The sequence below is a fragment of the Pseudoliparis swirei genome, chromosome 4 (assembly GCF_029220125.1).
Source record: "Pseudoliparis swirei isolate HS2019 ecotype Mariana Trench chromosome 4, NWPU_hadal_v1, whole genome shotgun sequence".
Lineage (NCBI taxonomy): Eukaryota > Metazoa > Chordata > Actinopteri > Perciformes > Liparidae > Pseudoliparis > Pseudoliparis swirei.
In genome coordinates, this window is record NC_079391.1 from 27,929,924 (window position 1) to 27,943,844 (window position 13,921).

The 13,921-nt window shown below is 42.7% G+C and overlaps 1 protein-coding gene across 1 annotated transcript in view; it reads left to right on the forward strand.

The window, feature by feature from the left end:
* LOC130192850 (mothers against decapentaplegic homolog 6-like) overlaps nt 1-1,998 on the forward strand; it is a 29,829-nt gene extending 27,831 nt beyond the window's left edge. The window contains exon 4 of the mRNA XM_056413028.1: nt 979-1,998. Within this exon, the coding sequence (XP_056269003.1) occupies nt 979-1,628 (650 nt within the window). The 3' untranslated portion in view covers nt 1,629-1,998. The remainder of the gene's footprint in view (nt 1-978) is intronic.
* Nucleotides 1,999-13,921: the final 11,923 nt, after the last annotated feature.

Genomic DNA, 13,921 nt, shown 5'->3' on the forward strand with positions numbered 1-13,921 from the left:
TCCTCCCTCCTCCCTCCTCCCTCCCACCTCTCTGCTCCCCGCACCACCAGCGCCGCTCCCGCCTCCCTGAAACAAAAGTGGCCGCCGTGCAAACAATACACACCTGGCGCAATCTTGGTCCCGGGTTTCGCCCCAAAAGCCGCTCGTTAGTGGGAGAAGAGCCGCCGCCATCCCGGCCCCTGGTGGATGAAGAGGGGGGGGTTCTCTCGCGGAGGAATATGAAAGGAATGGGGGCCACGGGCGCACGGGTCTTTAAATCCTCTGCGTCAATAGAGTCTGTGGAGCAAAATGATGGCATCACTCTGTGTGGGAGTTAATGTGAGCTGATAGCATGAAGGCTGGGGGGAGGGGGGGGGGGTCGAGGGTTCACGGGGTTGTGCTAGGTTGTCCGAGAGCTGAATGCTTTGCACCCACCCCCCCCCACACACACACACACACACACACACACACACACACCTCCCCTCTTCCCCTCGCTGCTGCTCCTCTTTAACTCCGGGGACCTGAAGGAGTGTGATGGAGGGAGGTGACGAGGAGGAAGTGGGCTCGTTCAGTGTCGACAGTTTTAGCCACCTTTTCAACAAAAAAATGTGACAAATTTACGGGGGGGGGGGGGGGCACATGAATACGTGGAGAAACATAGTGAGTGTGGATGCTTCCCTACAGAGCATGACTGAGTGGTTTGATCCACACGGAGATGTAATGAGTCTTGTTCTAAAATACCCCTTAAGTACTTTGGTATGTTACTTGCCTGTAGATTTAAGGAGTTGTACATCATTTATTTCCTGTTGCCTGAATGAGAGCCCTCTACAAGTTGCTGCTGTTGGGAGCTAAAATACCTTTAACGGGATGATGAATGCATCTGGTCTAGTGAGTATAGATTGCATCAATAAGAATGAGAATATCCCGTGCACACCCACCCATGCACTCTTCGCTTCAGATGCAAACATTAACTCCTGGACCTCTCTCTCTTCTCCTCAGACACTGGTACCTCGATCGGCTCCTCGACCTCCGGCGGACATCGCTCTCACTGGTGCAGCGTTGCCTACTGGGAGCAGCGGACGCGCGTGGGTCGCCTCTACCCCGCCTACCAGCCCTCGCTCGACATCTTCTACGATCTACCTCAGGGCACGGGCCTCTGCCTGGGCCAGCTCCACGCCAACGCCTATCACAGCTGCCGCGACGACCCGGGCAGCCACGGCACGGCGGGTATTTACGGACAGCCCATCCATGGGAGCGGGGGCGGCGGCGGCGGCGGCGGCGGCAGCGGCGTTCAACAGATACGCAGTAAAATCGGCTACGGCATCGTGCTGAGCCGGGAGCCGGACGGCGTGTGGCTGTACAATCGCAGCCAGCATCCGGTGTTTGTCCATTCGCCCACTCTGGACCCGCCCAGGGCCCGGGGCCTGAGCGTCAAGAGGGTGATGCCGGGCTTCTCCCTCAAAGTGTTTGACTACGAGCGCTCCGCCTGGATGGCGGAGCACGGCGTGAAGCCGGAGTGCCAGGAGGGCCCCTGGGACCCCCACAGTGTTCGCATCAGTTTCGCGAAAGGTTGGGGCCCCTGCTACTCCAGACAGTTCATCACTTCCTGTCCGTGCTGGCTGGAGGTGCTACTCAACAACCACAGATAGCACACGGACACGCAGACTCACACGAGGTTTCCTGACCCCCCCCCCCCCCGTATCCTCATTGTAATCTACCGAGATTTAATATAAAATTTATATATTATATAAAATATATTATACATGTAAATACTTGAGTCATTTTTACAATGCAATTATTTATGTATAGTGTAATGTGTATATGGACAAAACAACAACAAAATGGAATGAGAACATGCACTTTTGCTTCCACATATGCATTACAGTTCCTCAGTGTCATTTTGCAAATATAAACCTGTAAAAATAAGACAAACCTGGTATATGTTCTCACGATGTTTAGCGATTCCATCGAAGAGTGTGCCATACACACATTGTCAATAAAGTATTTGTATTCAGTGAAGGTTTCTGTGGTGGTCGTAAGTGCTTTTACCTCAGCGAAGGGTATTCTTTGGCTCTATGGCGTCGTCGTGATTTACATCTTTGATAAACACGTTGGCTATTTTCTACCGAATCAAACAAACATATTATTATGTCTACACCACAGGTGCTCTTTTCAGAGTGTTTACAGGAATGGTTCGAGAAGCTAGTTTGCCTTTGGGCAGACCCAGGCTAGCTGTTTCCCCCTGCGCCCAGTCGTTATGCTAAGCTAAGCTAACTATCCTGTGGCTGTAGCTTTTTCCCTAATGGACAGAATGTTAACGATTTCAGAAAATACGGCCTATTTTGACAGTATTTTGAATAGGGGAGTTCAATGTGTACTGAACTGTAAAATTATATAAGCTTTCTCAAAAGTTCAGGTCTGGAAGCAGTTTGGAAAACACTGATACGTGTAAGAGGTGGAGAGGGCTAACCGTAATTTGTAAGCTACGGGATATTTTTCTTGGTGACAAACATCGTTAAATTAAAACAATATGCCCACCTCAACATCAAAAGAGAAAATCTGATATCTGTATGGTATATTTTCATTCCAAGATGGCACAATACAAACTTCTCCGCTATACATCTGAAGGCGGAGGGTGTATTCAAGGGTCCATTTTCCATCTATTTGGAGCACTCGACTGTATCTCAAAGGTTTCCCATTCTATTGAAGTTCTTTAATAGTGAAGACAAGATATTAAAACACAATGCATCACCTTCATCTCCACCATCACGGTGAATGGAAGAACATAAACACGGAGATTGCATTGCAATAGCCTTTTGAGTAAAGGGAGCAGGCAAATTGGAGGTTATCGGGTCTAACTCCAGTTGTTAAAGTATGTGCACAGCTCACTCCTATCACAAAGTAGACGAAAGAAGGTACAGTTACTGTGTGTCAAATATAATTATAGACCAACGCGGCTTTGTACAATCTGACACTTTTGTCAAGTAAAACTCTCGGTCATGTGATAACGTCTGAGCAGGCTCTGTTCCCTGAGGAAGAACATGTGACGCAATTAAAATCTCTGAAAAGCAAATAAGTGGACCTTTGATCTTAGATTGGTTCGGATTGCACTCTTCGCAAAAGGTCAAGATGAAACTCTCATGCTCAAATGTTTTGTTATTGTCTGTATATCTTACTTTTTTTGCCCAGAGGAAATACCTTGTAGAAATGTGTTCAAACTGCATAAATCATATCAAATCTTGGCATGAAAAGGAAGCAGTTGAGATGGAAAACAGTAAAAGGCTTCACTGTGCTGGTGGTGAGAAAATAAAGTGCATAACTTAGAGACAACAAACCACAGCAAGGCACTCGGGCCCAAAATCGACTGGTATGGGAGAAAGTTCTGTTTTATCGTGTAACGGCGTCCTGCTCGACTCTTTCAACAGCACAATTACTTATGGAAACTCATATTTGGGCTAAAGAGCAAGAACAGTGAGATGTAAAAGCAACTCAAGCAGTTAAAAAAAAGCTATAACCTTTGGAGAACGTGTGTTTAAGACGCGGCAGCAGTACCTCGTTCAGCTCAGGCAGTCGGGCATTTTTGTTGTGACCCTGAACCTCTGCAGGCGGCTCGCTGAAACCTGTAATTAACTTGAGCCGTAAAAGTAAAGAGGGGCTGATTACAAAGTCGCAGCACTCCTGAGGGAACATGGAGCACTGCAGAGTTAAAAAAAATCTCTATAATGTTACAGTATGAAGAAGACAAAGAAGAGAAAGAAGAAGACGAAGACGAAGAAGAAAAAGACGACGAAGAAGAAGACGTAGAAGAAAAAGACGAAGAAGAAGGCAAAGAAAAAGACAAAAAAGAAGAAGAAAAAGACAAAAAAGAAGAAGAAGAAGACAGAAGAAAAAGACAAAGAAGAAAAAGGCAGAAGAAGATGAAGATGAAGAAGGCAAAGAAAAAGACAAAGAAGAAGAAAAAGACAAAAAAGAAGACAGAAGAAGAAGAAGAAGAAGAAGAAGGCAAAGAAAAATACAATTAAAGAAGAAGAAGACATAGAAGAAGAGGAGGAAAGGGGAGGTGAAAAAGAAGAAGACAGAAGAAAAAAGACAAAGAAGAAGACGAAGAAGAAATGAAATATTCACTCTGTTGTTGTCACTCATTACACACACAGAGCTGCCACATAGTCGGCTCTCCAAGCAGTTGGGGGTTTGCTGCCTTGCTCAAGTGCCCAGGAGCTAAACTCTCCAGCTTCCAATAGTATACTTGCAGTGTGGGCCTAGATACATATACAGTATATACCGATAGCATTATGGACCCTATGGACTCCATACACATTGGTTTATCGGAAGTACTGTTCTAACTTTTTATTTGCATTTAACAACAACCAGAAGTGGATCAAACCTTGAATCCGACTTCATTCCCATACAAGTCTCCTCTGCTTTCCCAGAGTGGGGGATTTGTGGTTAGGATACAATGGACGGATTCCGAGGAGGGATCTGGGTGGGAGAGTTGTTGCTGGCGGGACTAGTCCAGAAAACTTGCCATGTTTCTCTTCCAACACGCCTGCCTCGCCTTCTTCTCTCTTAACCGTTTTCCTTTGTCAGGATTCCGCGACACGGAGACGGTGAAACAGATCCCGGGCGGCGAGCGTGGCGGAGGAGTGTTTCCGGCCCTCGTCTTCAGGGCTGCGGTGTGTGCTGACCTCAGTTTGAACTGAATGAAAATGGGCTAATTCCAGCCGTTGGCTGTCGAGCTCCACCCCTTCACCGTGCAATTACCCCGTCCAGATTATGATGTTATAATTATGTTAATGAATACATCAGGGATGGGTAGTTAATGGCAGGCATTTTCAGTTTTTTGCCACAAGCAAGGTGAGCGAATGCTTAAAGGAACAAACCAGGGTGCTTACGAGTTTGAACTCTTTGAACTGCAAATCTCATGTGTTTTGTATTTTCTTTGGTCATTTTCAACTGCATGGTCCACTCTAGAGCAGTGGTTCCCAACCTGTGGGTTGGGGCCCCTTTCAAGGGCTGTAAGTTAGATGATGTCATGTCAAGTGATGTCACTGTAAATGAGAAAGGCAGAAGTAAATATTCCTTTGAAGGTATATTTACTTCATATCTCAATCTTTGTTAAGATTACTTCAAATCGTATTTTTAGGATGATTTTCTGCAGGCGCATGCCTGGGGAGAGGTTGTGTGTTTGGTCATGCGTGTGTGCGTGCGTTCGTTCGTGACCGAGTGGGTGTGTGCCTCTTTTTGTCCACACCTCATCTCTCATTCTGCTGCAGCAAAGTGCATGACATGTTAGATGCCCAGTTATGGCTGCATGCTCATGTGGCCTCTCCTGGTTGAGGTGACTCACACACCCACTCACACACTGCTGTTCCCCGTTGCTAAGCAACCAGATAAGCTTGGCGAGTTTAACTTTGTGTTTGGGCAACACGTATTATTAGACAGCTTCGAGACCATTGTTTGTAGAATGTTACATCTCCGCTTGTTTTATGGTTTTGAATGAAGTCTATTTGACTGGTTACCTTTCATCAATCACACAATACAGCAGTGCTCGTTGCGGACACACCCGGCAGAGATCTGTACTCTACTTTCTGCACTTTTCGAGATTAATCTTGTTAAGTTATTACAACAGAATAATGGCAGGTAACTTGTTCTTTCTCAGCAACCAACTTTAATAATCCTATATATTCATTTTAATGCAGCAAATTGAACATTGACATTATGTTCTGGGTCTTTGGTGTTTTGTTTCCGGTTTTATTTTGAAATCCTTGTGACCTCTGTTTCCCTGCACTTCCTGTCCCTGTGATCATCTGCCCTGTCCCTGATTGTTCATTCCCTTCACCTGCCCTCAGCCACTTCTCTGCCTCCTGCTTGATTGCAAGCCCCGCCCTCATTGTTTCCACCTGTGTATCTTTAGTCTTCATCTTCTCCTTGTTCTGTGAGAGACAGTTTTTGTACTTCCCGTGTTCCTCGTCGTCGTGTGTCTTCCACATCTCCTCTGCTACTGCCCTTAAACCTTTGCGAACGTGACACATTCAATTGGCACAACAAACAACAAGGAATCATAATTGCATAAGTTATGCAATTATCAAAAGTCAACCCACAAAGAAATATTTTTTAGATGATCAGCCCTGAAGTTTCCCACGAGGGCAGACATCTGAAGCAGCACAAGCGATCAGCGGTGGAGAAACAGGCCCAGCTTCAAGTCTTCTTCCCTCATTGACCATCATCTTGACGGTGTTTTGTCACTTTGCTGCTCAGAGTGCACGTGGATCGATAGCTCCGCTGTGAGCGAGTCCTCTGGTGTGAAACCGCAGACAGCTCAGACATCTCCGCGCTGGCTTGTTGCCGATTGCACGTCAGTGTTTATTAATGTCCTCACAACCAACGGAAAAATGACAGACGGGTCCGAAGCAGCCAATAAACATATGAATAAAGACTTTAGAATCCAGTATTAAAAGGGGCTCCATGAAGATGTAAAGATGAATTCACCAACTCAAGAGTTTGAAGTGAGCGTCCTATAATGGAATCATCAGTTGGATTAAATGTCCAATGACACCGAGGTCGAAGCCGTTTAAAGACGCCGCAGTTTAATCTCATCAGTCGACATCAAAATGAATTCATGTTCGAGTGACGTGGGTAAAAACTGAGCTTAAGCCTCAATTAAGATACCATTTTATGGCTGAAGAAGCAGACTAAGGTTTAATGCATTTGATTAACTCATATTTTCAATAAAACAAAAGGCCAGATGAATGGAGAGAAGGCTCCATTCCATACTGGATAGACAGGAAACATTGTCTAGTGTGGTTCAGAGAGTAACAAGAAGAACAATGAACGTAGGCAGCTTCCCACTACATTATAAACTACCGTGTATAAAGTTGACTTTTTGTACCCATCAAGATATTTTCTTTTTTTTTTACTTTTCCAAACAAAATGGTTAATCTTCTCTCTGACTGCGCTCCGGGAATTTAACGTCAGGACGAAGTCATCAGTTTTGGTCTAAAGAGGACTTTCCCCCCCAACCCCCCAGCAGACATTTTGACTTGTCACAGTGGGGAAAGCAGGTGTTACTAATAACAGTAACGACGGCTCTGTTGCATCACAACCCTGAAACCGAGGCAGCTGCATTCATTTCAGTCATTGTGGTAATGTGTTAATTACGCACCTGTGTTTTTCCACATGTCAAAAAAAAGACTGGTATCCAGTTTTCCAGAAGTTTCAAACAAAGATATCTGGACCCACATTATACAGGACAAATAATTCAGGATCCGTCAATCTGCACGTATGGCTGCGTTTGAATAGTCACTCACACAAATCTTCTTCTTTTTCAAGCAACTTTATTTATAAGAAATTGAAACTGAAATCACTGACGAACTCAATGTTGTATAATTAAAGCAAGGAATCCTGTCTGAGACAGAATCGCAGCGCCGAAGCAGGATGTTTTCAATTGGTCCGTAACATACAATTAAACTGCAACGGAAACCACTTTAAATGTTTCTCACGCAAGTAATTGTGGGACGCCATTATCTCCTTTTGTTATGTAAAGGATGGTCCGATGTTACCTTTGCCAAAGGAGGTAAGAAAGGACGCATTGAAGCTCCTTTCCTTCGCATTTAGAGAATTCGACCGGCTCTTATGTCACCTAAAACCTTCTGGGTCATTTCACAGATATATCTTACCATGTCTGTCTGTGTCTAATTTTCTTTAAATCAATTAAAAGATAAATTTTCCAAACAGTCTCCTATTATTTCTTGACTGACATACGTACAGAATTCTTGTCTGAGGTCATATTGGAATTAGACTGACTTAAATTGTCAAATATAATGAGATGGAAGTGAGGCCAAAGGCAAATGCCAGAGCTGTTTTATTTTTCATAACTACATTTTTATGTTTGTTATATCAAACATAAACATATATATATGTGTGTGTGTGTATATATATATGGATGTAAATATATACATATTTATGTATATATGTATATACGTATGTATGTATGTATGCATATATATATATATATGTATGTATGCAAAGATTTTCCAGTTGCAGTCTTTGAGCTGCGCTCCTTCCATTTCTTCACCTCTCTTTATTCTGCCTCTTTTTAACCCCCGTCCACAAACACGCACACACACACAACCCCCCCCCCACACACACACACACATATTTTAATTTCACAAACATGAACTCACTCTAAAGTAATTACAGACTAAATAAACATGACTCACGCGTGTCACCGGAAATGAAACAATAATACTACTTGTGGCTGAGCTTTGTGGCCTCATTAATTCATGGAAATGAGTAATAGGATGACTGACTGTCACCTTTCTGGTTTCCAAGGACGTACCTCGGCTTTCCCTGGAAACTTATTTCCCCTCTAAACTGTTAGTATACGACCCGGCGACGTACACATTTCAGGCTCGCCCTTTCAATGAATGACTGAGGAGCTGTTTATTTTCCAGTCCCTCTTTGTTTTGTTACTTTAAGCACCGTGTCTGTCAGCCATAGTGTAATTATATGGAGACAGAGACACAGGAGGGGGAGGCGTTGGAGACAAACTTCTCTTTCAGCTGCTGTGAGCCGCAACCAGTACCGCCTGAAGTTGCTCGCCTCTTGAATGGAAGCCAAGAGACTCTTCGACTCCCTTTTTAACCCCTTAGATCACCCAAAGAGCTCCTTCTCCCGACTCACCTGAAGGCCTCGCGACAATAGTTCTGATGCAGGAGGCGAACCCGGAGAAGGCCTTGGGAAGTGACCGACGTGCAGTTCATGGAGATGGTTTTTCATGAACTAAACAATCACATTAATAATCAGTAATCATCTGACATGTCCCAAAATGTCCATTTCTGCACTTTTCAATAAGTTGTGAAACATTTACACACAACGTTATGCTATTATTTAATCTGCTGCCTGAAGCTACGTTGACCTTTTATATTCTTCTGTCATAACATTTTTCTGTTCCTATTTGACAGTCACTCCCACAACCATTCTGTAAGCACACTATATAAACAAAGCACTTGAAAAAAAGAAGAAGCAAAAAGCACACCGTCTTCCCCTTCATCTTGATACGCCTTGAAAAATAATACTCCAACACCCAGTGTCTCCCCAAAATAACCTTTTGGAAACATATTGCGTAACATAATTCCTGCACATTCTTTGGTATAGAACAAGAGGGGAGAGTTTCTCCTCCAAACTGACGTAACAGCGGTCGCAGTGAAGTCCACGGGGAATGTCGTTTCCAGAAAATACGATGAAAAACGATCCTTCTTCGCTTAAGTTCATATTCAAATTGAATACTCGATGTTGACTGTGAATGTTTTGCGATACCTTCAATACAAATTCTTCCATACGATCTTCGACAAAAACATAATGCATGTTTCTTACAAACATTTTTTACTTTTGCAAGTAACAAGAACATTATTTCAGAAAATGGTGTTCAGAGATGACAACTGTGGTACATGTAGGTGCAACAAGGTAGTTATATGCATATACTACGCATTTGAGTGAATAAGAACAAGAATATTACAACTCAGTTGGATAAAGAGGGAAAATGAGTGGTTCGTATACATAATTAAAATGTTTATTAAAACGTAATTTCAAGGTTTAAAAAAAGGAAGATGTTTGAAGAGACAAAGTCACGTTGGACCGGGAAGTTTATTCTGAGACCAGGAAGTAAAGACTCTAGCTCGTTTTGAATTGTTTTACAGTTTATTTTGGTACTTTTAGTAGTTGGTCAGAAACCTTTTTAACTCTTAACCCTCCTGTTACCTAAGGGTCAATTTGACCCCATTCAATGTTTAACCCTCCTGTTACCTTTATATTTACTGACATATTTTACCCGTGGGGTCAATTTGACCCCAGCAATTAAAACCTCCAGAAAATTATTAGAATTAATATTGTTTTCCAAGTTTAAGTGTGAGGTACTTTATGTTTGTTTGTTGACTACCTAAATAGCCCTTTAAATATATAAAAAAGTTGATATTTCTGATCTGTTTGACAGTGAAAAACAGCCTGGGGTCAAATTGACCCCAAAGAACACCGACATTAAACATTGAATGGGGTCAAATTGACCCTAAGGTAACAGGAGGGTTAAACAGGATGTCCATCTATAAGACTATGGTCCTGGTCATTGATGAGCTACAACCTCATTTGGAGAGTGTTTGATATTCATTGATGCTGGATGTTGAAATGAATGTAGTAAATATGAATACAGTGCATTTGGTTAAATAGTGGTTCAGTAGTGGTTAGTGTAAATAATATGCCTGGTTAATCTGGCAGACAGCTCCACTCCTCAGATAATAGTTTCCAGAGACACCGAAGATGTTTAAATGTTTTCATAGACATTTTGACATATTTTATTTTACAAATCCATAACAAAGAACAATCCTGCCCTTAGACCACCCAATCGAGTATCCAACCAACATCCCCTTCTGTTTCCAATTTGTTATTGTTTGCAGATAAAACGGTTCCCTTTACAAACCTCGCATTTACCCAAAATACCAACCAGAGGAAAATAAATCCCGACGCCACTCGACGTATGACTTGACTTTTCGTCTTCGTGAGGGCTAAACGTTTTCCATATTGTGGGGACTCTAAATGGATGCAGGAAATGCTGTCACTCCGCTCTGCTTTCCAAACTTCCAGAATGAGGTTTTTTTGGCTCTGGCAGATGCCAGTGCGGTAGATTCCAGCGGCGGTACCGACCCTGCTCAGGTTTCCTCTGCTTCACGAATCTCCACCCTTCTCTTGACTCTCTTGAAGAACACAGTGACCCACCCACCCCACCCCACCCCCACTTCACTGTTCATTCAGCTCATTTTCAGATCTCAGGGAATTGTGTCAGCTTGAGTCGAGAACAGTCTAGATAATTCCCTCTGGGCGCATGCATGCTAATAAACGGACCCGAAGGCATCCTTTAACTGCCCAGGCCCGGTCATCTGTCAGCCCAGTACATACAATATCATCTAAACGGCAGATTAACTAAAGTGGAGCTGCAGGGGAAACACGAATAGCAAAGGCATAAACATGGATGAAAAAGAAAAAAGAAACCCTGCAGATAGAGCATGTTTCAGCCAAACCGGTGACATTATTCTGCAGCCCGCCAGCCTGCGCAGCGCTGGGTTGGGCCTGTCGGAGGTGTTGGAAATCATATAAACGGCGTTTAAAGCTGACAGGAATCAGTGGGAAGAATGAGCCTTTGGCTACACTTGAATGAACCTGACAGCATTACAAGTCGGTCTCCGATAATTTAGAGACTGCTGGTCTAGCTATCCCTGACAACTCAGTGAGGGGGGGGGGGGATGGTAACATTAACTCAGAGCGAACTTTGTTCAAAATGTGGACAGAATTGGAAGAAGCAATGAAAGGGAAAAAAACTGTTCTTAAATATATGTAAAGACAGATTACGCATGTTAGAAGGTTACTATCTGTGTCTTGACAGTGATGTAGAGCACATACAGCGTGTGTCGGCCTTTCAAGTCTACAGCCATGCCAGCGGCCCTGTGGTGCTTAGTTTGAGCTAACCAGCTAACGTTAGCACAACGCTAACATGCTGATGTTTAGCAGTTTACTTTGCAATCCATCTTAGTTGCGATGCTAAAAACAGAAAGTAAATCTGAGGCTGATGGGAGCGACAATCTAAAAGTATGACTTTGACCGATTACTAAAATGTTGACCAAATGATGAAAAGTCAAAGTTGTAGCAACTCAAAGGCTACTGAAGGTTTCTTCCAAATTGAATGGCAATCCATCCAACTGTCGAGACATTTCTCTCAAAACCATAAGTGCATTTTTCCCTATAGTCATTAGCATTCATCATTTGGGGAAAAAGAAAGGTGTTTGCGTTTATAAAACACATTGTTTCCCCTTGAATTTGCAGAAAACAGCTAAAACATATTTTGCACCCGACTGCATTAAACTGCTGTATAATATATATTACAATATAATAAAATCTAAGTTAACTCTGATTCATAAACATTTTTTAACTGCTCCTATCTGTCACTTTATCTGTTATTGGCCGACTCTTTCCTAAAATGAAAGTAATTGATAATAGATTGAAAAAGTAATGGACCAGCTCTGAGGCGTTTCATCCCATACAATTACTAAGCAGCTGTACACACGTCATCCTGTCATTTACTAACTGTGGCATCACCATCATTTGTGACCGACACTAAACTGTACTTCAACATAAAAATAAAGCGTACAGGTCTACATGAGACAAACCCAAAAACTGTTAGGGACATTGAACGTGACTCTTTCATCTCTTTTCTTTCTTCTTTTCCCTCCCTCTTTGAAACACACACACACACACACACACACACATTAGTCCTCATATCAAAGCGTTTTATTGAACCGGGCCGGTGAAGCCGAAGCCACAAAGCCTTATTGTCTGACCTCCTCTTGGACCAGTCAGACGGCGACAGACATTTTTCATCCCTCACCCTTTGTCCCAAGCAAGGTGCTAAAAACAGAAATAAAAGAGTGGAACCGAGAGGCCTCGCTTTCCGCTCGTCGTATTGACGAGAGAAGATAACCCTGCCTTGTTTTTCCCGCAGCGGCAACATGATAGACCTTCAAAAGGAGTAAAGCATCAGTTCCAATCAAAGTTTCCGCGCTTGTGCTCAGGTCTGAAGTGGATTAACGGGCTTTCTCTCTGGTGACGTCAATCAAACCGAGGTAAAAGTGAGAAAGATATGTCGGCCTGTCAGTCTGATGGTGTTGCAGGTACTAGCCTGAGCCCCGAAGGCAACATTACCGCGACTCTTGATGTTCACGAGATTGTCGGAGGAGTTGTCAACACTTGCCCCGCAGTGCTCCAGTTGGCCTTCGCCGCTGTGCTAGAATCCCTTTTGTTTGTCTCGTCGTTGTCTTTTGCACAAGGTTTTGTTTTGTTCTTTCTTTGGGTGTGCTGGAACATCCCGGTCGTCAAGTCCCACGCGAAAAAAGTACCAATGTTCTCACGGAGATAAGGAGAAGAAAGTAAAAGTAATAATCTGACCTCCAACATTTGGGTTTGCCCTGCAATTTAACATCCAATCATCAAATGAAATACTCCACACAGTGCTGGAAAGTAAAAGTACATTTACTCAAGTACTGTGCTGAAGTACACGTTTGAGTTAGTTGTGCTTGAGTATTTTCTTTTAAATCCACAACTTTGGTTACTTTTTAAATTAGTTTTTCTTTGAAGAAACATTATTTGCTATGAATTAAACTACCCAACAGTTCTTACAAGTAGAGCTGAAGTGATTAGCCTAGACAGTCAATTAATTGGCAAGAAAAATAACAGGCAAATATATTCAATATTACATTGATAATCGTTCATTATTTTGATAACTCGTGAGGTTTGGACTGTTGGTTGGACAAACCAAACATTGTGAAGGTTTCACATTGGGTAAGTGTGACATCACGTCTTATTATTACAATTTTAAAAATTGGAATACTTTGAGTGCATGTTCCTGATTATATACTTTTACTGAAGTTCCATTATTTTTAATGCAGGACTTTTTAAGTGTGATATGAGTGTTTTTACTTCATTAAAGGATCTGAATACTTCCTCCACTACGGACTCTACATATGACATGCTAGTTATCCTTTACATGAACCATGCAAGACCAATATAAAAAGATGCATCCACACAATATTTTGAGTCATTGATCTCACTGTGACCAGACTCTGTATTCAAACATTTAAAAAAATTAACTTTTCCCTCATTTTTCTGTTCAAAGATCAAACTCGAAACTTTGCGTGCTTTGGTGAGATCGGTGTTATAACTTGAACGTGTTGTTGACTGTTTGTTTCCTATCCTCCGGCATGCGTCCCGTTTGTTTCATTACAGTACAATGTTGAAACGTGAACATGCAGGAATCTAAAACACTTCAGCATGCTTTGGACAACTGATGGCAGACTGTATACAAACAAATAAAGTAGACAGGATTTGAAGTCAAAGTAATAAT